The 26,817-nt window shown below is 40.2% G+C and overlaps 1 protein-coding gene across 1 annotated transcript in view; it reads left to right on the top strand.

The window, feature by feature from the left end:
* The window catches only part of LOC126234445 (sialin-like), a 113,649-nt gene that overhangs the window by 24,654 nt on the left and 62,178 nt on the right, over positions 1-26,817 (top strand). The window contains exons 2-3 of the mRNA XM_049943139.1: positions 4,070-4,311; positions 24,182-24,412. Of these exons, the coding sequence (XP_049799096.1) occupies positions 4,070-4,311; positions 24,182-24,412 (473 nt within the window). The remainder of the gene's footprint in view (positions 1-4,069; positions 4,312-24,181; positions 24,413-26,817) is intronic.

Genomic DNA, 26,817 nt, shown 5'->3' with positions numbered 1-26,817 from the left:
GTGCCAGGGCTTTCTAAAAAGTTTACAGATTATATCTCCTTTTCTTTTGATAATCAGTTATTAAATAACACCAAGAACTAACTCCAAGATAAATCTGCTTCCTATTTAGATGCTGATGTCACATTTCCCAACACTTTTGCATAAGGAACCATACAGAAAATGACATGTTCTCCAAAGAACTTTAAATTGCATATTTTCGTAAGGCACAAATATAACTATAAAAAACCACAAAATACAACATGTTACCTACATAAACACATAGATCAACAAGGTGGCTGCATGAACAATTTGCTTCTGTTGTCCAGTCACATAACAGGGCCTGAGATGGCACAGAAACATCACTGTTTCATCATGCAAAATGATAAATGCTACAGATTTTTCCTCATATTCTAGTAGGAACTGTGTATAGAATTATTTTACCACTTTAGCAAACAAATGCTCACTGAATGTAGTTATTCCATCAGGTTTAAACAATACGAATCGCTTTTCTGTTGAAAGATGGAAAATATCGAGATCACCACACTTAGATATTGTTGAGAATATTGTAACTGAGTGTTACTATTAATTCAACCCGAATATCCACAGCAGCAGAAAAGATGTTTACTGACATTGTTCAATGAACTGGGTGGCCACTGGATGCTTGAACTATCAACTGATACACTTACTTGACAGGGCAGCACTATAACAGATACGTGGATATGTGGCAACAAAATAAGGAATAATCAACAACATTCATTCAGAGTGTACCAGATCGCACTTAAATTTGGTGTGGTTTGATGTGTGGCACTTCCATGACCTATACCTAATGCAATGAAGTCTAAATAACTTTTCTGTCTCTTGGCAGTCTATGATATTGTTTCTGTGACTAAAAGTAATGTAGTGGACACTCTTGCATAGTACTAGTTCTCCATAAATAGTAATTGCCAAGTCAGAATGTTGTCTTCAGAGAACTGTACAGAGCTGGCTGCATGTGCTGAACTGAACTGTCTGACTGCTAGATCAAAACTGTGTGAATTTCTACAGCATGTCCTGTTTTAAGCCTGTCAGTGGAAGGATTTTCATCTCTGTCAGTACAAGGTGGAAGCAATGTAGTGTATGGCAGACAGCAACCCCATTGGCAGCTGGCAACACTATCGTGAGCAAGTACACTGCATAGATGGACGCATTGTGGAAGCAGAAAGTGGTCAGAATTTGTGAATGCAGTATGGAGGCCTCTGCTTGGTACTGAGAGGCTGTGTGGTGGCCTGTCATGGTATCTGCTGTGTAACCTGAAGCCTGGTACACAACATATACTACGTAAACATTCTTTTTAAGTTTGGCTTCTTCTCAAGAAACAGTTCATACGTTATTACTTTTTTCCACTTGTCCCAGTTTAATTGAGTGTAAACAGTATATTTCATTACTTCCCCCACACTTCAAGTGGCATACTGACCAAATGAAAAACACTTGTTTCCCATTTCAATAAACTGATTTTCTTTTGGGCTGTATGAAACAGTTTTATGGTGCAAGATGCCATACTGGAAACTCAAACTACCAGCCTCTTGATTGATTTGTGAGACATTCTACATCTTAGTGATACACTCGTAATGTGGATTCATGGAATGCAAAAGGAACAACATAAAAAACAAAATTGCTACTCTAATTGCTTATCAGTCACTGAATCTATATCCCACACGAATGTAACACAGCCACTTTAAAAAAATTTCTCAAACACTAGGCTGCATTTTATTTGTGCTTAATGAAGTGCTTTGTTCTCCATAACTGTATTGTCTTTAAACATCAAAAGGAACATCATTTCCTACATAAATCTGTGTGTACAAGCACATCAATTGATTATAATTTTGTATGAATGGGTGGAATTATTTGGTAGCACTGGATATATGGAAATGTCGTGTGGCTAGGGTCTCCCGTTGGGTAGACTGTTCGCCTACTGCAAGTCTTTTCAGTCGACACAACTTCAACAACTTGCGTTTCGATGGGGATAAGATGGTGATGATAATGACAACACAACACCCTGTTCCTGAGGAGAGAAAATTTCCGACCGAGCTGGGAATCAAACCTTGGCATGACGGTCCATCGCACTGACCCCTCAGCACTCGAAGAAAATGGTAGTATGTGCACTTTACCAATAATGCAGTCTTTACACAGAAAGATCTGATCTTTGAAATCCATCTTGGCATTTGGAAACCAGTTTAATTTCTTTGGTATTCTGGTGTAAAGAACCTTTATTTCACGTGTAAACAGGAAAGATTCAAAAGCATCAGTGTTGCAGCAGCACTTATTATTTGAGATAACATTAAATTTCGAGTCTGGTATGTCTCTCTCTCTCTCTCCTTATACTCTTTAAAAATGTACATATCTTATTATTAGACAGATGTTTCATACCTTTATAAAGGGCTGCACCGAAGGGATCAGGTTATAGGCTACCTCTGGCACATATTGAACCTTGTTAATGTGTTTCTCATTGCACTACTTTTCAGTGTAATTCTAAATACTAGTATCTCCAAATTCAATAGCATGAATACATTTCCTATCACCAGTATGAACAGATAAAGTATCTGGAAATTCTTTTTACAATAGCGAACCATGAAGAAAGACTGGTTTTGCATATCGGTATATATTTACATTGATAATTGTCAAAAGAAAACAATCATCTATATGCTGTACAAACAGAAGCTATTTACATATTCTGATACTAACAAGAACTTTAATTCTTAAATCTAAATAATAAAATGATTTGTAGCAAGAGTGATAAATAAGAATTGATTTTAATTTTCATGTGATAACAGTAATGGATCCCTGGTGGAACAATACATAAAATAAGGGAAAGGCAACTACTTCCCTATAGCAGATTGATGCTTGGAGCACAGTGACATGTAACCAAAAACAGCATTTACACTAGCTTTCGAGCACTGCCTCATTTTTCAGCAATAGTGCACATATTCACACCCACAACCACACAGACACCCAAACACACAATGTGTGTCCTGTTGATTGTCTTTGTGGTTGTGTATGGGCATGTGTACTGTGGCTGGAAAAAGAGGTAGTACTCAAAAGGTAGTGTGAATGTTGTTTCCTGTTATGTGGTACCGTGGCCCACATATTGATCCGCTATAGGTGAGCGATTGCTTGCCCCTTATTTTAAGTAATTCTCATTTGAAAATCTTTGCCTCAGAGTGCAATCCTTACTCTGCACTGTAGACAAGAAAGCGGTTGTGTATATGACAGTTCATTGTTTGTAAAACCCACATCCTTTCGTCTTTCCCTCTCCTTCCCTCTTTCCTGATGAAGCAATCGTGGGTTGCGAAAGCTTGAATTTTGTGTGTGTGTTTGTGTTTATTTGTGTGTCTATCAACATACCAACGCTTTCATTTGGTAAGTTACATAATCTTTGTTTTTAGATATACAGTTCATTGTTTGTATTACAAGTAACATAATATTCAGATGTAAATATACAGGAAACAGGTGCAAAAATTCCAGAATCTTAGATTTGCAGCTGTCCACTCCATGCAGTTTCCTATAGCTCCCATTCACAGAGTAAATTATTTATAGACTTAAGCTGCATTATCCAGTAAAAGAGTTTCATGGTGAATATATCCAAATTAAGTTAGTATATTGTCTGAAGGTCTGTACAATGAGGCACAGTTTGAAGAGCAAACCATTTCAAACAGCTTTGTGATCAGGTGCTCCCATTTTCTCTTTACATCAATTTGGGTCCAAAGAAAAAGACATAAGGTGGTTCACGGAGTGTATTACTATTTGTGTGTGTGTGTGTGTGTGTAAGTCACATGTATTTGTTTACAATTATATAATTAATTTTGCAACATATAATTCTTTAGGGAAGACAGACAGAGCATGAATGCATAACATTTTCTCAGAAAAGTGCATCAATGTGCTGTTGTAGGGTAGCTTCTGAAAGAAATTGAAAATAATACATAAAGTGAAAAATGTACAGGATTAGAGTCTGTTTTGTTTGTTTAGTAATGTAAGAATGTTGTCCATTGTTTGTGGATTCTCAATAAACAGGCATGTCATGCAATACAGGCTGATATTGAATTAATTTTTTCAGGATGCAGTATCAATGCCAGGACAGTTCTTTGGTATTTAATATTTATTGGTACAGCAGTTAATTACATGATCCGCACCAACATCAACATTGCTATAGTAGACATGGTAATCAGGCGGCCATCTAATCCTCTGAGTAATGCTACTAATATTGTTAGTGAGTGTTTCAACCATGATGACATATCTGGTTCAGAATCTGCATCAAACAGCAGCAACTCTTCAACAAACAAAATTGATGATGGACATGTGAGTACACCACTCATATTTCATATTCTATTTACATCAAATGCTACTAGCTCTACAGAAAAAAACCCAGAATGAATCACTTAAGTTATTTGTGTGAAGGCTTTTCTGATGGGCTGATGATATCATTGTTGTTGTTGTTGTTGTGGTCTTCAGTCCTGAGACTGGTTTGATGCAGCTCTCCATGCATACAGTAAAGCTGCATGCCCTCGGGAAAAATTACGGCCGTAGTTTCCCCTTGCTTTCAGCCATTCACAGTACCAGCACAGCAAGGCCGTTTTGGTTATTGTTACAAGGCCAGATCAGTCAATCATCCAGACTGTTGCCCTTGCAACTACTGAAAAGGCTGCTGCCCCTCTTCAGGAACCACATGTTTGTCTGGCCTCTCAACAGATACCCCTCCGTTGTGGTTGTACCTATGGTACGGCTATCTGTATCGCTGAGGCACGCAAGCCTCCCCACCAACAGCAAGGTCCATGGTTCATGGGGGGGGGGGGGGATGATATCATTATTCAGCATTAAATATCCCGTAGTACACATGTCAGCATTGCTGCTTGATGATGCAGTGTGATGAGCTTTATTCCAAGAGACCACATAAGGTGCAGTGATATGGAACATGATTACCACTGTCTTTTAGTAAAACCTTTAAAGTTGGGGCGAAAAGAAGCAGTGATGGTGGGATGTGAACTGTAAATGTGATATCCTGTCAAAAAGCATCCACAACTCTACATTTATTTGCATTTTTGAACCATTTGTTTTGCTTCACGTCACATTACATGTAGAGTGCCTCAGGGCTCAATTCTTGGGCCACTATTATTCCTGATTTTTATAAATGATCTACCATCATGTACAAGCCTGCCGTGTAAATTTCCATTATTTGCTGATGATACCACAATTTTTATGAGCAGTAGAACTGACAACAATCTTGAGGAACTCATTAATCACATACTCTCAGATGTGGTTAATTGGTTCAAGGTGAATGGTCTCTCATTAAATTCCAGTAAGACCAGCTTTATTCAATTCTGTACAAAAACAGAAAAAGAGAGAGAGATAAGTGTGACATGTGGTAATCAACCAATAGTAAGAATGGAAACAACAAAATTTCTTAGAGTGCACATTCACAAGAAAATGAACTGGTCTTCACATATTATTGATCTCTGTAAGAGGCTTAGCTCTGCTATCTATTCTTTACGGGTTGTCACTACATGTGTTGAACCTAACACTGCAAAAGTCGCATACTATGGCTATTTTCATTCTCTCATTGAGTACGGAATTATTTTTTGGGGCAACCAGCCATTAACAAGGAAAGTGTTCATTGCACAGAAGCGAGCTTTAAGAATTATTAGTGGATTGCGCCCAAGAGACTCGTGTAGAAATAGTTTTCATAAACGTAAAATATACACAACTACATGCCAATATATTTTTTTTCTCATGTGTTTTGTTTGTAAAAATATAGAGATATTTCAACCAAACAGTAATTATCATGAGCATAACACAGGGCGGAAGAATGACATACACAGTGAGCTCAGAAATTTGAGCTTGGCATAAAAGGGTGTCCACTACACAGAGCAAAGCTCTTCAATGCTCTTCCTCCCGAAATAAAGACAGAGATTCATAACAAGAGTATGTTTAAGAAAGCACTAAAAATATTTCTGCTAGAAAAAGCTTTTTACAGTCTAGATGAATTTTTAACTAAATAAATTGTAATATTTTAATATTATATAATACAAGTTGACATAATGCCACTAAGAATGTTATTTAACCTGAGCTCTGTATCTGTGTGTGCTCTGTATCTGTTTTGTGTAGTGTTTTAATGATTCTAAGAAAATATGTATTTTCTTTTTCTGTATTGCTGCTCAAAGAATTTACTGTATAAATTTTTATATAATTATATACTCAGATTTCTGTATATGCTATAAGATTATCAGATTGTATTTGTAAAAAACTGACTCGTTCCACATCCTTGTGTATCCAACACAGTTGGACCTATGGAACATGAAATAAATCGAATAAAATCAAATCAAATCAACTAGAAAGCAAGTGCTCAGTTAATAATGTGCCACTTGTAACAACAGCATTACTGACTAATTATTTTGATATCAAATTTGTTGTGTTCAGCTGTGCTGTAGTCATTGATTGTGTGTCACACAATGAGAAATTTTTGCTATTCCTTTCTACAAAGATTGATTAATTATGTCTTTAATCAGCTGTAGCTATTTGAAATGAATAGCTGCAGAGTATATAAATTGTAACTCTTGACAAGTTGATCTGTTTTTGGACAGTGGTTTTACTGGCTGTTAGCTTCCAGCAGTAGTGTGTGACTTTTGCTACTACAAGGTGTGTGAGAAATGTAAAGAGACTGATTTTTTATGTATCAAATTTTTTACTTTTTTCAAACAATAATATTGTCCCTTCAAAGTAGTTCCCTTTGGAATCTATAAGCTGATGGAGTCATTGTTCACAGTGTTGGTAACAGCACTGAAAGGCTTCTGCTGTTAGGTCCTTTAACCTGTTGATCACATTCTATTGAACATTCTTCGGATTCCCAAAATGATGTCCTTTTATCCTATTTCTCAATTTTGGGAAAGGAAAATAGTCACAAGGATTCAATTAGGTGAACAGGGGGACTGTGGAATAACAGGAATGCCTTTTGAGGGCAAAAATACTGTTATGGGGGTGGCCAGCTGAATTGGGGCATTGTCATGATACAGCATCCACTTGAAAGTTTCTTTGGGTTTTTTGCAAGTTCCTAAAATCAACTTTATTAAAATTTCAATGATCCCACTGTTAACCATCTTCAGGAAGATGCTGCTGCTGCTGAGTCCTGCTGAAAACAGATACCAAAGCTGCAGATCGTCATCCTATATAATCCTCCATACCATACTCAGTGCATGCACCACTCGTCACAGTTGCTGGCCTCCAAGACTAAGCAGGTGTCGCCACACTTAGTAGAACACTGGCAGCAATGGTATATCACACTCAAGGATTGTTTTCAAACAGCCAGGCTGGCTGCACCCAAAAAATTCTGTTTTGATGCGAGCTAGTACAGAAGTCCATGTCCTGTGAAGAAGAAAGCCATTGTCTGTATTACTCAAGTTGTCTGGCAATCTAATTTGAATTGCCTCTTTATAAACACTGTTCCAAAAACTGGAACTGTCCAACAATCCAAAAGTGTTGGAAACTACCACAGTCTTGTCAAATTTCATTCCTTGTCCCCCGTTTAAGCAATGTTCTACTACAACCAATTTTTATGGCTGTTGCAGCCTCATATAATGATGATGTTCCATGCACCAGTCCTGAACTGTGTGAATTGAATGGCCGATGTAGCTTTCCCACATTGACATAAAATTTTCTATATGCCATGCTTCCTAGTCCCAAATCATCTTTCACACAGCAAAGTAGTGTCCTATCTTGGAAGGTGAATGGAACACACTCTTAATGTTAAAACTCCTTAAATTCTTCCAGTCTTAAACAATATGTCCCCTAGCATACAGAACAAAGGCAACAGATCTGTGGTCCTCTTAGTGCGCCACCAGGGATGGTCCAAACTCCACAGTATGTGCCGGTATCATCTGGCCTCATCGACATGTTGCTCTCAACATATTTTCTTCAGCTATCTTCATCCCAGCATTAACTTTATCGTGGAGATTGAAAGTGATGGAATGATTCCATTTTTGGACATCATGGCTAACAAAAAACAATATGGTACTTTTGGACACAGGGTTTATTGAAAGCTGACACACATCAAACGGTATCTGCAAGCCATCCACCACACCAATGCAATGACATCCTTAGGACCCTGGTACACAGAGCATATGACATTTGTGATGCAGACAGTTTCACCCAAGAACATGCACATTTGATGGCTGTTTTTGAGGAAAATGGATACTCTGAGAAGCAGATTTGTCAGGCTACAAAGTTTGGACCATCCTCAGAGGTGCATGAAGAAGAGCATAGATCTGTCACCTTTATTCCTTATGCTAGGGTCATATTGTTTAAGATTGGAAAAATTTTAAGGAATTTTAACAGTAAGATTATGTTCCATTCACCTTCCAAGATTAGGACACTACTTGGCTCTGTGAAAGATGATTTAGGGCTAGGAAGCATGGCATACATAAAATTCTGTGTCAAGGTAGGAAGGCTTACATCAGCCATTCATTTGCACAGTTCCGGAAAGGTGAATGTAACATCACCATCATACAAGGCTACAACAGCTGGAAAAATCAGTTGTAGCACAAATTGATTAAATGAGGGACATGGGATGAACTTTGACAAGACTGTGATAGTTGCCTATGCTTCCAGTTTTTGGGACAATGTTTATAAAGAGGCAACTGAAATTAGGTTGGCAGACAATTTGATAAATAAAAACAATGGCTTTCCTCTTAGCAGGTCATGGGACTCTGTACTAGCCTGTACCAAAACAGAACGTTTTTCGGTGCAGCCAACCCAGTGTTTGAAAGTAGTCTTTGAGTGTAATATACCATTGCCGCTGGTGTTCTACTAAGGGCAGTGCCACCTGCCCAGTCTTGAAGGGCAGTGCCACCTGCCCAGTCTTGAAGGGCAGCAGCTGTGATGAGTGGTGCGCGTGCTGTGTATGGTAGGGAGGCCTATATAGGATGATGATCTGCAGCCTGGTATCAGTTTTCAGTGGGACTCAGCAGCAGGAGCAGCAGCATTCTCCTGAAGATGACGAACAGTTAGATCACTGAAATATTGAATCAAGTTGATTCAGTTTTAAAAGAAGACTCCTTTAGTGAGTTTCATTTTTGACAAGTTCTTGGCCTTCAAAAAATGGTTTGTGCCATTGAAAAAATTGTGCTCTTCATAAGGAATGTTCCCCAAAGTTCTACTTCAACTTTCCAAAGTTCACACTCTTGGATTACCCAAGTTTAACAGAAAACGTGATGGTATAACATTCCTCTAAATTCCACTGTTACATTTTTGTAACACACATCAAAAACACAACTTCACTGATAGCGGTCTCAAAATCACATGATGACAGTACAGACCTGAAACTTTGACGGAGCGTCTGGAAGGAAGAAAAGCACTGGTCTACAGAGGCATAACAACACAGCATTTCCATATCACTCACAGTATTGGCAGTCCCATTACTTTTGTCACACAATTCATAATTATACTTGATGTTATTATTTGAGTGAAAATGTTCTCCAATTATTATTCATGTAGAGCTTCCTTATTATGCTATCTATCAAACTGCAGCATTTATTTATTTGTTTATTTGAGGTCACATATGCCTGTACTGATTAGCTGGGATTTAACTCAAAAGTTGTACTCGCTGATGCAGTGAAGCAGAATAATAGTTCCAGCAGGAATTCAGCGACTGAAGGCTGAAGGCTACACTACCTGATCAAAAGCATCTGGGCTCTGGGCTCTCCTATGTAATGTGGAACTGACCAATAGATTTCACAAAGTATAAAAGCAGGTTTTGCCAGTAGAGAAGCAGTAACAACAGAATGGGCTAGTCAGCAGAACTCTGTGATTTCTAATGTGAAGTATTCATTGGACATCAACTGAGTAATTAGTCCATAAGGGACATTTCAACCTTTATGCAGCTTTCCAAGAGAAGTGGAAATGCAGAGTAACAACCACAGGTGAAACAAAACCAGACTGTCCTCATGGACTGACAGACAGGGATGGTTGTAAATGATTGGATTAAATCAGAAGAAGTAATTATTTGTGAATTCAAAAGGGCTCCCAGCAGTCCAGCTGGCATAATGAGCATGTGTCAGGAGTTAAAAAGAATGGAGTACAATGGTTGAGCAATTCCTCATAAGTCCTGACACATCTATATTCAGTGCTAAACGACGCTTGAGGTGGTGTAAGGAGTAGATCCACTGGATAGTGGATACTGGAGTGATGAATCATGCTATACCTTGCGGCAGTCCAATGGAAGGACTTGGGTTTCATGAATACCTGGAGAATGTTACCTACCATCACGTGTAGGGTCAACAGTGAAGTAAAAAGGAGGTGGTGTTGTGGCATGGGGATGCTTTTCATAATTAGCGTGTGGTCCCATTATTGCACTTACAAAAACACTAAATGTAGAAGGCAATTCTGTGTACAGTAGAGGAACAACTCCGAGACTTTAATTGTTTGTATCAGTATGATAATGCACCCTTCAAAACAAGATTTGTGAGCAATGGTTTGTGGACCATAACTGACTTGCCCAGAGTCCCAACCTGAACCCAATGGAACACCTCTGGGTGACTTAAATGTCGACTTAACTCCAGACACCAGTATCCAATATCACTACCATCCCTGGTTTGGCTCTTGAGGTAGAATAGGTGGCAGTTCCTTTGCAGACATTTAGACACTTCACTGAAATCCAGGTTCAAGCAATCATGAAAGTGAAGGGTAGGCATACCCTATTTTAATGTCTGCTGATATGTATCCAAGTACTTTTGATCGGGTAGTGTATTATCAGCTTAACAAATGTATGTTCATGATTTTCTTAGTCTCTGTCAAATTTGTTAGCTAACTGAGAATAATTTCCCACTCTTGTCAGATCACTATTTTCATTAGATGACACACTCACTAGGGATTGTAAAATTAGGATGCATTTAATGTGTTGACCAATTATATCGCTGAAATTGAGTTGACCTAAGTGTGGCCTTATGGCTTCAGTTTTATTTATTATTTCTAGTTATTCTTTCATTTGTTTTACTTTGTAGTTATTCTTTTTATTTGTAACTTTTATCAGTTTGTCTGTTTAAGTCATCTTAATAAAAAGACTATAGTTATCTTTAAAATTTGCAGGAGAGAATACTTTGATCTGTGTGGTTTACATGTAATTGCATTTACTGTGCATACCACCAAATCCTTCCATATCCAGGTCATTCTTCCTCTAAAATTTTGAATGCTCATTTTTTATTAATTTCAGCAAACACTGAATGTAACTTACAGTATGTAAATGAGCTTTCAAAAACTTATGTATTTGTTACTATTTCTCTCCATCTTTATGCTACTTCTGTTTAAAATCACCACAATGATATGTCTAATTTTGTGTTTGCTTCCTCCTGGAATCTGTCTTGATATTACTCATTTTTATTGTATATGATCATTTTTGTCTTTTTTTCTTACATGAAAATGACTGATTAGTTGTGTAGAAGTCTTATTTTCTTTCCTTCAGAGGCTCTGTATTACTTTACATATAGTGGTATTTAGATCTATATGATTTTTTAGTCCGCCATGGTCAAAATTCCTCTAGATCTTATCAGCAAACATATTATTTAAGTCTGAAAAACAAACAAACTGCATTTTTATTCTACTAATCAAAATAAACACAAATTAGTAGAATAAAAAAGCAGTTTATTTGTTTTTCAGCCTTAGATATGAAAGTGTCCTACCAGGAAGTTATGGAAAAATCCATCAATGTATATTAAATATTTCATCTGAAAGAGCTCTATGGTCAGTCACCTTCAGGTTGCTACCATATGGTGTAGCAGTGCCAGAGAATCTAGCATGTAGCATGGGACACCTCAGGTGTCACTTGGTTTGCCCACAGGCTCTTCTTCCGAGGGACCTCCTACTGCACATGACCATATGGATCTGCCCTCACAGCATATGACTGGCAGGAGGTTACGCTTTCACATCGCGTTCAATGTGGAGACTGGCCACCTGGCCTCACCCATTCAACTTTTAAGTGGACTGGTGGTCACTCCTTCAGCAGGGTCTGAGCAGGCACAAGGGGGTAGGAGTTTACTAGTTATCAGGAACTCCAGTGTTAGGCTTGTTTGGAGCCCCTTAGGCAGGTGGCCATGTGCGCTTGGTAAGTCTGCCAAGGAGGCCTCATCTGAGATGTGGAGACGGTCTTGCCTGTGGCTATTGAGCATGCAGGATGCAGTCATCTGCAAGAGCAGAGCTCTCAATATGTTCTGAGAGCTGATCAGGGTCCTTTGGTTTAGATGCATCATGTATCTTGTTTAACAATGAAGCCACATTTACCAATCATTTTCAAGTAAACCACCAAAACATGTACTGTTGGTCTGTTGACAATACCCACTGGCTGTATCAAGTGGAATGTCAGCACCCATGCAGTGTAGATGTGTGGTTCAGGATAGTGAATCATCAGCTCACAGGCCCTGTTGCTACACACTAGTGAAATCAAGGACACAGAAAAATTCTGCTCACACACACCTTTATTCTCACATGTCCATTTTACATTTATAGTTGAAATATATCCGCTGCAGAGGGCAGCACAATGTACAGACTTAACAGAACACCGACAGATGGCGTAGGAGTCTTCATTTCCTGACATCCTCCCCACCCTGGTCCATCTCGAGGGGGATGACCAGCTGGACCGGTCGACAGATCTTCATACCATCTGGCTGGCGGAGGATGATGCACCGTATTTTACTGTCTCTGCCATGCCGCACTTCTTCTACCAGAGCTCTCTTCCACAAGTGCCGTGGTTTGCTGTCTTCTTGGAGCAGAACAACCTCTCCAATTATCGGTTTCCTTTGTGAAGGGTATCCCTTCATCTCATGATATTGTCTTAGCAGCAGGAGGTATTCTGTCTTCCACCTGCGCCAGTTGTCGTCATTGACCTTTTGTCTGAGTCGGAACTCCTTGGCAAGGTCCTTTCTAGTTGCTGGCTCTGGCCCACATGGAATTGTTACTAATTTCCCACTATTTAGAAAGTGGGCTGGCGTCAATGCAGTGTCGCTCTCTCCTTGAGTGATGGGTCGTGAGTTTATTGCGGCTTCTATGCTCATCAAGGTGGTGTTTAGCTCTCTTCATCCACCTGGGAGCGACCAAGAACTTTCCTCAGGCAGCACTTGACTGAGCCTATCATGTGTTCCCACCAGCCTCCCCACCAATCTGCACGTGGTGGTATGAATTTCCAAGTGATTCCATGGTTGGCACAGTAGAGCTGTACGTCAGTATGCTACATAGTTTTGAAAAGCTCTGCCAGTTCTGAGTTGGCTGCATGGAATGTTGTAGCATTGTCTGAGTAGACAGTGACTGGTAGGCTCCTACGTCCTGCAAAGCGTTGCACGGCCATCAAAAATCTGTCAGTTGCAAGTTCAATATGAATGGCCCGTGTTGTTGCACATGTGAATAGGACCATGTAGGACTTTTTTGTTTGATGTCCAGATTTGACATATAATGGTCCGGCAAAATCGATGCCTGTTACTGCAAATGGTCTTGAAGGCTGAACTCTGTCCAGTGGTAGTGGGGCCTCCATCTCTTCATACCGGCGACTGTGTATTATCTTGCATGGTAGGCAAGAGTGAAGAACTCTCCGAACAGCTTGTCGCCCTCGCAGAATCCAAAATTCTTCTCGCAGTTCCCCTAACACAATCTGCACACCGAGATGATGCAGTCTTACCTGTGTGTGTCTGATGAGAAGCTCAGTGAAATGGTCACGTCCATCCAATATAACTGGATGCTTCTCTGAGTGTGACAGTGCAGCACATTGCAGCCTACCACCAAGACGAAGGATGCCATCCGATATAAAGGGATTGTATCGAGCAATCTTTGATTCCTTGGGCAATTGTTCTCCCTTACGCAATGCAGACAGTTCACTAGTGAATAGTTCCTCTTGAACTCTTCTGATCCAGTAGGTGCGGGCATTTTGTAATTCCAAAGCACTAAAACTGCCGGAAATTCTATTTTTGTTTCTTGTTGTGCTGATAAATCGAAATACAAAGGCAGTTACATGCAGTACTCGTCAATATGAACTAAACCTTGCAATGTCCAGTAGTGGTTCAGTGATGCTGATCAGAGTGACATTTGCTCTCGTTTTGGCTTCTGGCATTGATGGAGGTGGGGATGAGATTTCCAGTGGCCAGAACTGCTTGTCTTCTGAAAGCCATGGTGGACCACCCCACCAGATATCAAGAGTGGCTAGCAGATTTGTTTCTAGTCCCCGCGTGAGATGATCTGCAGGATTTTGGCTTCCCGGACAATGCCTCCATTGGCTGGGTGTGGTGTATGTCAATATCTCTGTCACGCGATTACAGATAAATGTTTTCCATTTGTTTGGATCACTCCGTACCCATTCCAAAGTGACTGTCGAGTTGCTCCACAAGGTAGCTCTGTTGGCATCAAACCCTGTTTCCTGACAAAAGTAATGAAGGAGTCGTGATCCGACCAGTGCAGCAAGTAACTCCAACCTGGGTAGAGTTACCTTCTTGATAGGGGCCAGTCTGTTCTTGCTACAGACAAGGTGCACAGTGTATCCAGTTTCAGTAGATGTCCTTATATACAAAACAGTGCCGTAGGCTCTTTCAGATGCATCACAGAATACATGCACCTCCGCAGAGCCACCTGTGCCCAGTGTCCCTATCCATCTAGGAATATGTAGTGATGACAAGTGATGAAGCTTTGAGACCCATGTGTGCCAACGACATGCAAGATCTGTGGGCAAAACTTCCTCCCATGTAAGACCCCTCAGCCATGTGTCTTGGAAAATTATCTTTGAAACGATCCCAACAGGAGTGAACACGCCCAAGGGGTCATAAAACTGAACAGCTGCTCGAAGAACATTTCTCTTGGTAGCCAGTCTGTCCATTAGATTTTCAGCTATCTTCTCGTAGTCACTGCAGATAGAGTCATTTTCTGTGTTCCAATTAATTCCCAAAACTTGGGTTGTGGTCTTTGTTTCAAGGCCTTTGACATCCCATATTGCCTTCAGATCATTCGAATTAGTCGCCCATTTGGACAATGGAAGACTTATCTGCTGGAAAAGTTCTGTCAGTTCATGGTAAACAGTTGCAGCGGTGTCGCTGTCTCTAACACTCGTTACAAAATCGTCCATGAACACTGACTTGTTTACAAGTCCTGAAGATTGTGGATATTTTTCACTATTTAGTGCTGCTAGCTCCCTTATGGCAGCTGACAACAGGAATGGGCTTGATGCAAGTCCAAATGGCAAACGTTTGAAGCGATATTTAATCACGTCATTTGTGGTCATGTAGGCACCACTTCCAGCTTGCTCAACACGATACCAAAGGAACCTTGTGAGGTCTCTGTCTTCTTATTTCAACGTTAACTGCAGGAAAGCTTGGTCCACATCACACACTAAACCCACGGGAAGTGTGCGGAATCGTAGTAAGATTGCTAGAATATCCGGAAGTAAATTTGGTCCCTTTTCAAGGGCATCATTCAGCGATAGAGACTCTGGCTCATGTGAGGATGCATCGAAGACTATTCTGTACTTCACACTTCCACTGATGCATTTCTTCACAATGTGGTGTGGCAGGTAGAACGTGTTTCCAGCAGTACAGTCCTCAGGTGCTACCTCTACCTGGTTCTTCTCAATATATTTCGACATGGTCTCGTGGTAAATGACCTTCAGCTCTTCATTCCCTCGCAGCTTGTTTTGTAAGGAGCGAAGACGCGCTTCAGCAGTTGTGCGGTTGCAGGAGAGAGGCATATCCTTCTTTCGAGGCAGAGATACAACTCTGTGGCCATATTCCACACAGTATGATTCTCGGAATTCCTGATAAATAGGGTGGTCCATGGGTTTTAAAGCTCGCTCTTGATGTCCTGTTATCCCGATTGTCTCCAGGTCCCAAAATCGGCGCACTGACTCATCAGATATATCACTGCAGCTACCCTGAATAAAGTTGACGGTTGCTCTGTTGATGGGGGTACTAGATCTGTTTCCACTGAGAACATATCCAAAGATTGTTGGGAGAAGAACTAATGATGGTGAGCCGGCCGCTGGTGGCCGAGCGGTTCTGGTGCTACAGTCTGGAACCGCGCGACCGCTACGGTCGCAGGTTCGAATCCTGCCTCGGGCATGGATGTGTGTGATGTCCTTAGGTTAGTTAGGTTTAAGTAGTTCTAAGTTCTAGGGGACTTATGACCTCAGAAGTTGAGTCCCATAGTGCTCAGAGCCATTTGAACCATTAATGATGGTGATACCTTGATTGGTTGTTCCAAAGTCACGATTCTCCAGTAATAATCAGCTCCAATCAGGATCTCAATAGATAGATCTTCAGTGTCTCCTTTAGGATCTGCAAGTGGTGTACCACCCCTCAAGGCCATATCTCCTACATCTTGTGGCACTGTTGGTTGCTGTGAAAAATTATTTGTGGTTTCAAAGGCTAATTACTGATATGTGGGAATTAGTGGAGCACCCCATCATATTAAACTGCACCTTCTTCCTTGAGAGTGATGAACTGTAACTGGATTCGAAAGTAGTTATCTCGAGAGTAGTGCTTCCAATGACACTTAGTTGGAGAGATTCGATCAGTGAATGGTGAATGAAACTCGATTGACTCCCTGTGTCCAGAATGGCACGTGTCTGTTTGCTCTTACCAGTGGGTCCTGTGATACACGAGCAGTCTGCAAGTATGTGAAGTTAGAAGTCATAGTTTCAATTTTATTTACTGTTGTGTGGTATGGCTACTACAGATAGAAATGTGATGCTCCCCCTTACATTTCGCACAGGACGCCTTTCCCCATTTGAAACACTGATTTCTGTTGTGGCCACGTCTCAGGAATAGAAAGCAACGGTTCATTGTCTTGAGGGCGTCGATTCTTGCCTGCAAGCTTGCAATCTTTTGGCAGTCTTGGCCCCAGTGCCCTCTTTCGCAGCAATACACACAGAAGGGCTCTGAATTCTGTTGTTTCTTCTTGTCCCTCTACGTTTTAACCTTTACATGGAAGGCAGATGCTGTTGGTACGTAATTTTCGTGTGGAACAGTATCTCCACGAATTTTGCGTGTGTTGATAGCTCCTTCCACCTCTTCATTTAAGAACTCCATAAGGTTGGTGAGGTTCCCTTCTTCAATCTTTTGCCTTAGGGCATGAACAAGCCAATTTTTGCAAATTTCTTCAGAAAAGGCTCGAAGAAGTTTGGGTGCAAGCACTCTCCCATAAGAGTCCACATTTTCTCCTAGTGCTCGTAGTGCTTGAATGCTGTTATGGCACTCAATGTAGGTGGAATTGAGAGCCTCTCGACTGCCTGAAGTCGAAGTGTTAAGATTCTCCAAGAAATCCAGGTGATTTTGGATAATTCTGTTCTTATCTCCATATTTGGATTTCAAAATTTGCTTAGTCTGCTCATATGTATCAGCTGTAACAGCAATCCCATCGACCAAGTCCTTAGGTTCCCCATCAAGGTAACCACGGAGGAATACATGCTTGTTCATTGTTGACACCATCGGATTCTCGTCTATGGAAGCTGTGAATTGCTCCCAAAATCGAGGCCAAGCTTCTATATCCCCCGAGAATGCGTGCAGTTTGATAGTGGGCAATTTTATGTCCATACAGGCGTGTTGTTGAGCCGCTGGCGTCGCGTTTCTGTCTCCTGAGCGCGCTCCTCCTAGAAGGCCTTTCGCCTTTCGGAGGGCGCGTTTGCATTTATCAGTATATTCCTCACAAGCTTCCGTGTCGGCTTCGTATTCAGAGTCATCCAGCAAGTCCTGTATTGTATAGTTGAGTCGGGTCAACTCTTCTAATGCTTCCTGTAGGCGTTCCTGGAAGTGTTCTACTTCTTCTGCAGCTGTAGAACCATCGAAGGCGTTTATTTGGCTGACGAAACGCGTCGCATTCGATCGCAAGGGCCGGTCGCGGTGGTCTCGCGGTTCTAGGCGCGCAGTCCGGAACCGTGCGACTGCTACGGTCGCAGGTTCGAATCCTGCCTCGGGCATGGATGTGTGTGTTGTCCTTAGGTTAGTTAGGTTTAAGTAGTTCTAAGTTCTAGGGGACTGATGACCACAGCAGTTGAGTCCCATAGTGCTCAGAGCCATTTGAATCATCGATCGCAAGGTCGTCCGCTTCCGGCGCAGCCTCCCGAAGTTCGTAGCTACTGCTTCTGCCATGGTGAGTTGGTGGTTTTGCTTTCTGTCGCGAGAGTGCGTTCAAGGATGCTATCACTAAGGGATGGCGCTGTCCTGGAGTGTGAACCGTTAGCAGCCCCCCTAGTGATGTTTGTAGTTCTCAACAGATGACGCGACCGTGCAGTTTTCAACTTCCGCGACCTTTAGTAGTGGTCGCTGTTGCTAACAGATGGCGCTGCAGTCTACCAATACTTTAGCAAGTCCGCTTTGTGCTTTGCAAATAATACGCCAACTGCCCTCTATTGCTCTGCCACCAACAAACATGCACCAAGTAACATCACATACAAATCAATCGCCCCGCAGTGTCCTTTGCTACAGTTTCAGAGCAATGCCGCAACTTATCTGTGTGAGCTGAACGTGGCGTGACGTGACCGGATTTTGAGATTGAAGTCGCTCAAAACCTTCTCCGCCGGCGTCGAGTCCTCTTTAATGTGTAGTAGCACTCTATCTCTTCATGTTCTCCAGGGTTTCGGCACCAAAATGTTGCTACACATTAGTGAAATCAAGGACACAGTAAAACTTCTGCTTACACACACCTTTATTCTCACACGTCCATTTTACAGTTACAGTTGAAATATATCCGCTGCAGAGGGCAGCACAATGTACAGACTTAACAGAATTTCCCGACAGGCCCATTTTACATAGACAGAACGGTGAACGTGCACTAAGCATTGTAGCCCCCTGACAGACCATATTCTATGGATGTCAGAATATGTTACTCTGCAGACTAGGAGGAACCTGTGGAACCAGCATGATTCCTGTGCAGCTTATAGTGCATGAAGTACTACAGCATGTCTTCAAAAATCGTTGGATTGGGTGCAGAGGATGTATACCTTGGCCAGCCCATTCCCAGGATTTTACACCTGTAGACTTTTTTCTGTGGAGAAAGCTGAAAGACAATGTCTACAAGGACATACCAACTAAACTCAATGATATACAATGATGTAACGTTGCAGCCTGGTTTGACATCACTGCTAGAATGTTGGCACGTTTGAAGCAATCGTTCCATATCAGATTGATAGTGTACATTGCCATTGTCAGTGGTCATTTCAAACACAATCTGTGGTGATCAGTTGTCATATTACTCGTCAGAATCCACATAGCTAGTATATGCATTTTTGTAGTTCTTTAGTGTGTGCTATAACAGGTATTGTACAAGTGTTCGTGTGGGAACTTTACAAAATATGATATCTCATAAACGACTCGCAGTAGAATCGTGCAACAGATGCCACTGACATTCTTATTTATCCTAGTTTTAGTTTATGAATGTCAATAGGCATTGTTCCACTTAAAAAGTGTATGTTCACAAAAAAATACTCTTTCTAAGTATTATAACAACATATTGACTGGCTAACAATACGAGCCCCTGACTGTCAATCCATTCTGTGAAAATTGCACTTCAGTAGCAGTTTCCATTTCTGCAATGTGTGTGATCCAAATTTTAGGCGATTCACCCTATCTATTGTGAATAGTAATGGTTCATTGGGATACACCATCCACCCTGATAGCTGAATGGTCAGCGTGATGGACCGCCATCCTCACGGACCCAGGTTCGATTCCCGGCTGGGTCGGGTATTTTCTCCACTCAGGGACTGGGTGTTGTGTTGTCTTCATCATCATATCATCCCCATCCGGTTCACAGGTCACCCAGTGTGGCATCGAATGTAATAAAATGTGCACCAAGGCCGGCCGGACCTGCCCCTAAGGAGCCTCCCGGCCAATTACACCAAACGCTCATTTCCATTTCCATTGGGATACACCCAAAGTTACTTTTACTTCTAAAGATTTCTCTCCATTGAGAATGACATGGTGTGTTCTGTTTGCTAGAAACTCTTCAATCAAATGACACAGCTGATCTAACATTCTATATGCTCATTTTGTTCATTAGGCAGAAGTAAGAAATTACACAAAAAAAATGATGTACTATGAAGAAATTATCTGAATGAGATCAGTAGATGTCACTTACGTGTACAGCCAGACAGATGATGGGCAAATGATTATTATTTCAGAAAAACTTAATAACTTTTCATGAGACTGAGCTCCACAAATGGAGCAAGTCAGTAATGTGTTGGTCCACCTCTGGCTCTTATGCAAGCAGTTATTTGGCTTGACATAGATTGATAGAGTTGTATGCTGGTCAGCTGAGGGATATTGTGCCAACTTATGTCCAATTGGCACATTAGATCATCAAAATTCTGACCAGGCTGGAGGGCCCTGCCCATAATTGGTGAGATATCTGGTGAGCTTGGTGCCCAAAGTAGGGTTCAGCAAGCATGAAGACAAGCTGTAGAAACTCTCACCATCTGTTGGCAGGCATTATCTTGCTGAGCTGTAATCTAAGGGTGGCTTCCCATGTTGTTGTTGTTGTGGTCTACAATCCTGAGACTGGTTTGATGCAGCTCTCCATGCTACCCTATCCTGTGCAAGCTTCTTCATCTCCCAGTACTTAGTGCAACCTACATCCTTCTGAATCTGCTTAGTGTATTCATCTCTTGGTCTCCCTCTACGATTTTTAGCCTCCACGCTGCCCTCCAATGCTAAATTTGTGATCTCTTGATGCCTCAGAACATGTCCTATTAACCGGTCCCTTCTTTTTGTAAAGTTGCGCCACAAACTACTCTTCTCCCCAATTCCATTCAATACTTCATCATTAGTTATGTGATCTACCCATCTAATCTTCAGCATTCTTCTGTAGCACCACATTTCAAAAGCTTCTATTCTCTTCTTGTCTAAACTATTTATCGTCCATGTTTCACTTCCATACATGGCTACACTCCATACAAATACTTTCAGAAACGACTTCCTGACACTTAAGTCTATACTCAATGTTAACAAATTTCTCTTTTTCAAAAACGCTTTCCTTGCCATTGCCAGTCTACATTTTATATCTTCTCTACTTCAACCATCATCAGTTATTTTGCTCCCCAAATAGCAAAACTCCTTTACTACTTTAAGGGTCTTATTTCCTAATCTAATTCCCTCAGCACCACCCGACTTAATTCAACTACATTCCATTATCCTTGTTTTGCTTTTGTTGATGTTCATCTTATATCCTCCTTTCAAGACACTGTCCACTCCATTCAACTGCTCTTCCAAGTCCTTTGCTGTCTCCGATAGAATTACATTGTTGTCGGCGAACCTCAAAGTTTTTATTTCTTCTCCATGGATTTTAATACCTACTCTGAATTTTTCTTTTGTTTCCTTTACTGCTTGCCATGAAGGCAACAAAATGGGGTGAAGAATATCATTGCTGTACCACTGTGCTGTAAGCATGCTATGAATGACAAGCAAAGGGGTCCTGCTACGAAAAGTAATGATAACCCAGATGATGACTCGTGGCTTTTGGGCTGTATGGCAGGTGAAAGTGGTAATCTACCACTGTCTAGGACATCCCCAGACACATGTTAGCTGATAATCAGGACTCAATTTAAAGTGGACTCATCACTGAAGACAATTCTACTCTATTCAGTGAGATACCAGGTCGAAGACATGTCTGGAGACACTCCGAATGGTGGTGGGGTACTAACCTGACTGTTACATGCCACACAGCCCAAAAACCAGGACTGATGGTCTGGGGTACCCACTTCTTTTAGTGGCAGGACCCCGTTTGTAGTCATCAGCAGCACCCTTACAGCACAGCAGTACATCAACGATATTCTACACACCATTTTGTTGCCCTTTATTGAAAGCCATCCTGGGCTTACATTTCAGCCAGCACATGGTGAGAGTGTCTACTGGTTGTCTTTGTGCATGCCAAATCCTACCTCAGCCAGCAATGTCACTGTGTATCTCCCAAATTGAGAATGTTTGGAGCATTGTGGGCAGGGACTTCCAGCTACATAAGGATTCTGATGATCTAACACCCCAATTCGACATAAATTGGCTCAGTATCCCTCAGGATGACATCCCACAAGTCTGTCAATCAATGCCAAGCCAAATAACTGCATGCATGAGGGCTAGAGCTGGATCAATGTGTTATTGACTTGCTCAATTTGTTCAGATCTTTCTCTTGAATAAATCGTCCAATTTTTCTGAAACTGTAACCATTTGTTTGTGTATACATGTACATCACATGTCCTGATTTCCATCCAATTTGGATAATTCCTTCACGGTGTCTCTTTGTTTTTGTATCAGAATGTATATCGAATGCCTTACAGGTGTCGGTGAACATAGCATCAACTGGGGTTGATTTTTAGAAAGCACATTTAGTATTTAGGTCTCCCCGTCATCCTCCATTTCAGTGCCATTATGGCCACAGTGTGCCTGGACAGATTACTTTCATCTGTTTGACTGATTTAACATAAGACCAAAACTTTTAAGGATTTTTCTATCAAATTGGTGGGTAGAATTTTACTTTCTAATCCATTAAACACTTCACACGTGTTCTCTCTACAGTAATTTTGGTTTCATTCAGTTTTTGTTCATCTGTGAGGCTTTGTCTATGTTTAAATTTGTAGTGAAACTCTCTTTGCTTCCGTTGCAGCTTTGTAATGGAGCTGTCAAACGATGGTGGGTCTTTCTCATCCCTCACAACTTTGCTCAGCACATATCTTTCTAAGGAATACTGACAATACTCTTGAATTTTGTCCATTGATGCTCAATGTTGTCAGTGCTGGAGATGAAATTTTCATGTTGACCACTCAGGCAATCTGAAGTCTGTTTCTTGTTACTCTTACTAAGCAGAAATATCTTCTTTCCTTTCTCTCTATTCATATTTACACTCACATTCAATGATGCTGTAATGGCATTAAGGTTGGCGATCCCCTCTTCTATGCTAACTGAGTCTAAAAGTTTAGGTCTGTTGACAACCAGGGGATCTGATATGTTTTTTCATCAGCTGGTTCTCTGTTTACCTGCTGAAGGCATTTAGAACAATTTCGCATGTATCCCTGTCTGTACCACCTATCTTAATCACTTGTGTCTGCCAGTCTATAGCCAGTAAGTTGAAACCTGCGTAATACTATAACATGACCAGCAAATTTTACATGAAATATTGTCCAAGTTTCTTCTTAAATGTTCCGTCATTACTGATAATGCAGCAAGGGGGGAGTGTCTGTAAAAGCATCTGATGAGCATGTTTCATCCACGTTTAATACTTACCTTCACCCAAATTATTTCCTTACTAGATACTGTCAGTATTTTTATGGCTACAAACACATATCCAACACTGGAATTCTACTTATCTTTGAGATATATACTCCATTTAGAACTGAGAATTTCATTGCTGTTTCTGGTTTCAGCCAGCTTTCTGTTCCTAATAATATATGGGGATTGCTATTATTTATGGGCAAGACTAGTGCTGAGACCTTTCCTTAGACACTACTATAGTTAACTATTGCCATGATGAATGCTATGTGCTTTAACTATTGGGGGATAGCATTCTTCCCTGTTGAAATCAGAAATCCTAAAAAAATCCGAAATCCTAAAAAACCCACACGTGCAAGTCACACGTACTCTGCTACACTAGAATCAGCTTTCTGCATGTAGCAAACACCTGACCTAGTAAGTGGAGTCCTACAATTATACACTCGATAGCGGAGGTCAAGAAATCTGCATCCAAGATCACACACAATCACCTGAGCTTCTGGTTTAAGCCTACTTGATTAAACCTATGTGGCATAAAAGTGTTGTGTTAAGCACTATAGTGATAGCTTATTGTTAATACAGTATTCAGATTAAACTTGTTTTCCTAATGTCAGAATATACCTTGCCCATTTTATATCTATGAAGGTTCTCCTTCTCAATGGTTTCTATGGAATATGAATGAGTGAGTGAATGAATGAAATGAAAGAAAAGTGACAAGAAACAAAAGGAAGAACTTACACTAGAACAAATATTTACATTGGTGACATTTTCACTTGCTTGTAAACGAACATTTGTTCAGCAAGTTCAAGATTCAGTATTTTCTTGCACACAACTATTTTGGTATTACTTTTATATAATAATATGGAATGATAAATAGATATTATGTTGTCCACATCATTGTTGGATTCTTCATTTATGAGTATTATTTGATATAAAGCTCTCATGACAGCAAATAAATTCTTATTTTTCAGACTCGGTATGATTGGGATGAGTATCAGCAAGGCATGATCCTTGGAGGCTTTTTTTCTTGTTACTGGTCATCTCAAGTTCTTGGTGGAGTCTTAGCCCAAAAATTTGGAACAAAGAAAGTGTTTGGGCTGTGCACATTGGCTATTTGCCTACTTTCTATATTGATTCCTGTGGCTGCAACCATTGATTATAGAGCTGTTGTAGTAATAAGATGCATGCAGGGATATTTTGGGGTAAGTAACATAACCATTGTATGATATATTACCTAATTTTTTCATCAGGGTATCAGATGTGCTAAATGATTATCTAAGATAACTTTTTACTGCACACATGAAGATAAACTTGAAATTGTATTTAATTATAATTAATATTAACTGATTAATGCTATAATCTCCCATAAAGTTAATTTTTCAAGTCCTGTTGCACTTTTTTCACATCTGTGAGAGCCATTGCATACAATTCATCCTAGGTAATGTAAAGTGTAAAAAGAAGCTAAAAGCTAAAATACAGATAAATGCACAAATATTGTATGACTTTTGATATTAACAACCATTTTATTATTTGGCATGGGAAAAAAACATTCATTCACCATTCAGGGAAGTGTTGAACTGTAGACAGACACTTAAAAAAGATATTTAGTGTTGTGAAACCTTGCTACAATTCCCATCCTCAATTTATTTATTTATTTATTTCGTTTTTCTATAATACAAGTAATACATACACCATAAGTAAATTAAGTTGTTAAATTCTTATCTGTACTGCTATATTTAACTAAACTTTGTAATTCAATGTGCAGTTTTCAGACCACTGACAACATCAGTAAAATTTGAGTTTGAGGAAACAGTTTCTTTCATTAAATATTCTAAATTTGTGTTTCACTGATACCATATACTTTTCAAAATTTGACGTTGTCAATAATTAATTGTTTTTAGGATGACATACATTAACTGAACACCCTCATTCTCCATTTGTCAATGAACATCTTGCTTTGACCAGAAGCTGTTTGTACAAAAAGCTGTTAGTATTCAAAAGTATCATCTTCTGGAATGTCGAAAGCTTATGATGTAATTCTGTTAAAATTTCACTATTATAGTTTTGTAATGCTGATCTTTCTGATTACAAAAATATGTAGCTTTCCTGGAATAACATCCATTTTCAATAAAATTATTGGCAGGCTTTGGAAACCCCAGTGACCATTAAAATTCAGAAAATAGAATGAAACCTATCATTTTGTCTTTTTTAATTATACGGCTTGAAGTTTATCAAGATAATATCATTGTCTAATGTTTTTCTATTTTTAACTTACACCCCATTTTATATTATTATTGAAGATGTAATTACTGAGCAGATTACCATTTTGTAATTCCTCTATTACATGCATCTTTATAATTATATGCATTGTGCACAAAGCTATAGACAGTCAATGTTGAAGATTGAATCAGTACAGTCATTATGTTATTAGTCAGTCAGTAGCAAGTTTTTGACTATTCTCAACTGTATATTAATCCATGCACTCATTTACTTACTAATTATTGCTTAGCATTCAAAGAGTGAAGTTATTATGTTAGTTATGTGAGATGACTGGCAAAGGTACTAACTAAAAGCTGATCATGATATGTTTAAAGCAATAAATACAAAGGAACTTAACAAGTAAAATTTATTGTGTGGTGCTGTGAAGCATTATTTACTTTTCAAAGAACCTATTAATTAGTTACCTGAGCTTTGAAACTTTTGTACTTCATCAGAATGTATCAGAATTAGATGTGAGCATGTGTAATTGATGAATCAGACTGAAACATTTTCTGCTGCGATTCTATGAGATGCTCTTGTAGTTCTTTCAAATTAATTTTACAGTGAACTTCCATATTTTGTGAAGTTGTTTTGCCACAGTGACCCTATTCCAGAAATCAACAAGATCTTCAGTCCCTCATCAAATTTCTAGGTCCATCCTAGAATCTCTCCCCTGAGTCTATCTTTCTCCTCACTCCCACTACTCCCAACTCTCCTACATTATACATGCTTCCTAAAGTACATAAACCCAACCAATCATGACACCTCACTGTGCCTTGCCTCTGCCCTAGGGTCCAGTCCTTCCACCATCAATACTTTTAGTCTGTTACCCTTAAGCTAAACTCTTAAGCAAAAGACACTAACTATTTCCTCTACTGACTCTCCACGCTACCTGTTCCTTTATTATACTGCTCATCATGGTCGATGCCATTTCCCTCTACACTAACATTCCCAATGCCCATGGCCTTGCCGCTATTGAACACTACCATTTCCAGTGTTCCATATAGTCCAAACCTGTAACTTCCTTCCTGGGCACTATGACCAACTGTATCCTCACCCACAATCAGTTAGCCTTTGAAAGCACCTGCTACAAACAAAGCCATGGTACAGTAATGGGCTGGGCATCCACATGTCATCATGCTATACCAAGCTAATGGTAGACCATTTAAAGCAGTGGTTCCCAACATTTCTTAGACCATTACCCTTGAGGAGCAATCACATGTTAGCCAGCACCCCTGCCCCCTCCTGCTGTCTGTTGCCCTCCCTCCTCCCCCCCCCCCCTCCAAGCCCCACATTATCACGAACTTTAGCACCTAAGTAAACTGCAGAATGAAAGACATTCCTTGGA

Source organism: Schistocerca nitens, chromosome 2, assembly GCF_023898315.1.
Source record: "Schistocerca nitens isolate TAMUIC-IGC-003100 chromosome 2, iqSchNite1.1, whole genome shotgun sequence".
NCBI classification, from domain to species: Eukaryota; Metazoa; Arthropoda; class Insecta; order Orthoptera; family Acrididae; genus Schistocerca; species Schistocerca nitens.
The sequence above is the reverse complement of the archived record's forward strand: the minus strand, read 5'-3'. Positions and strand labels throughout refer to the sequence as shown.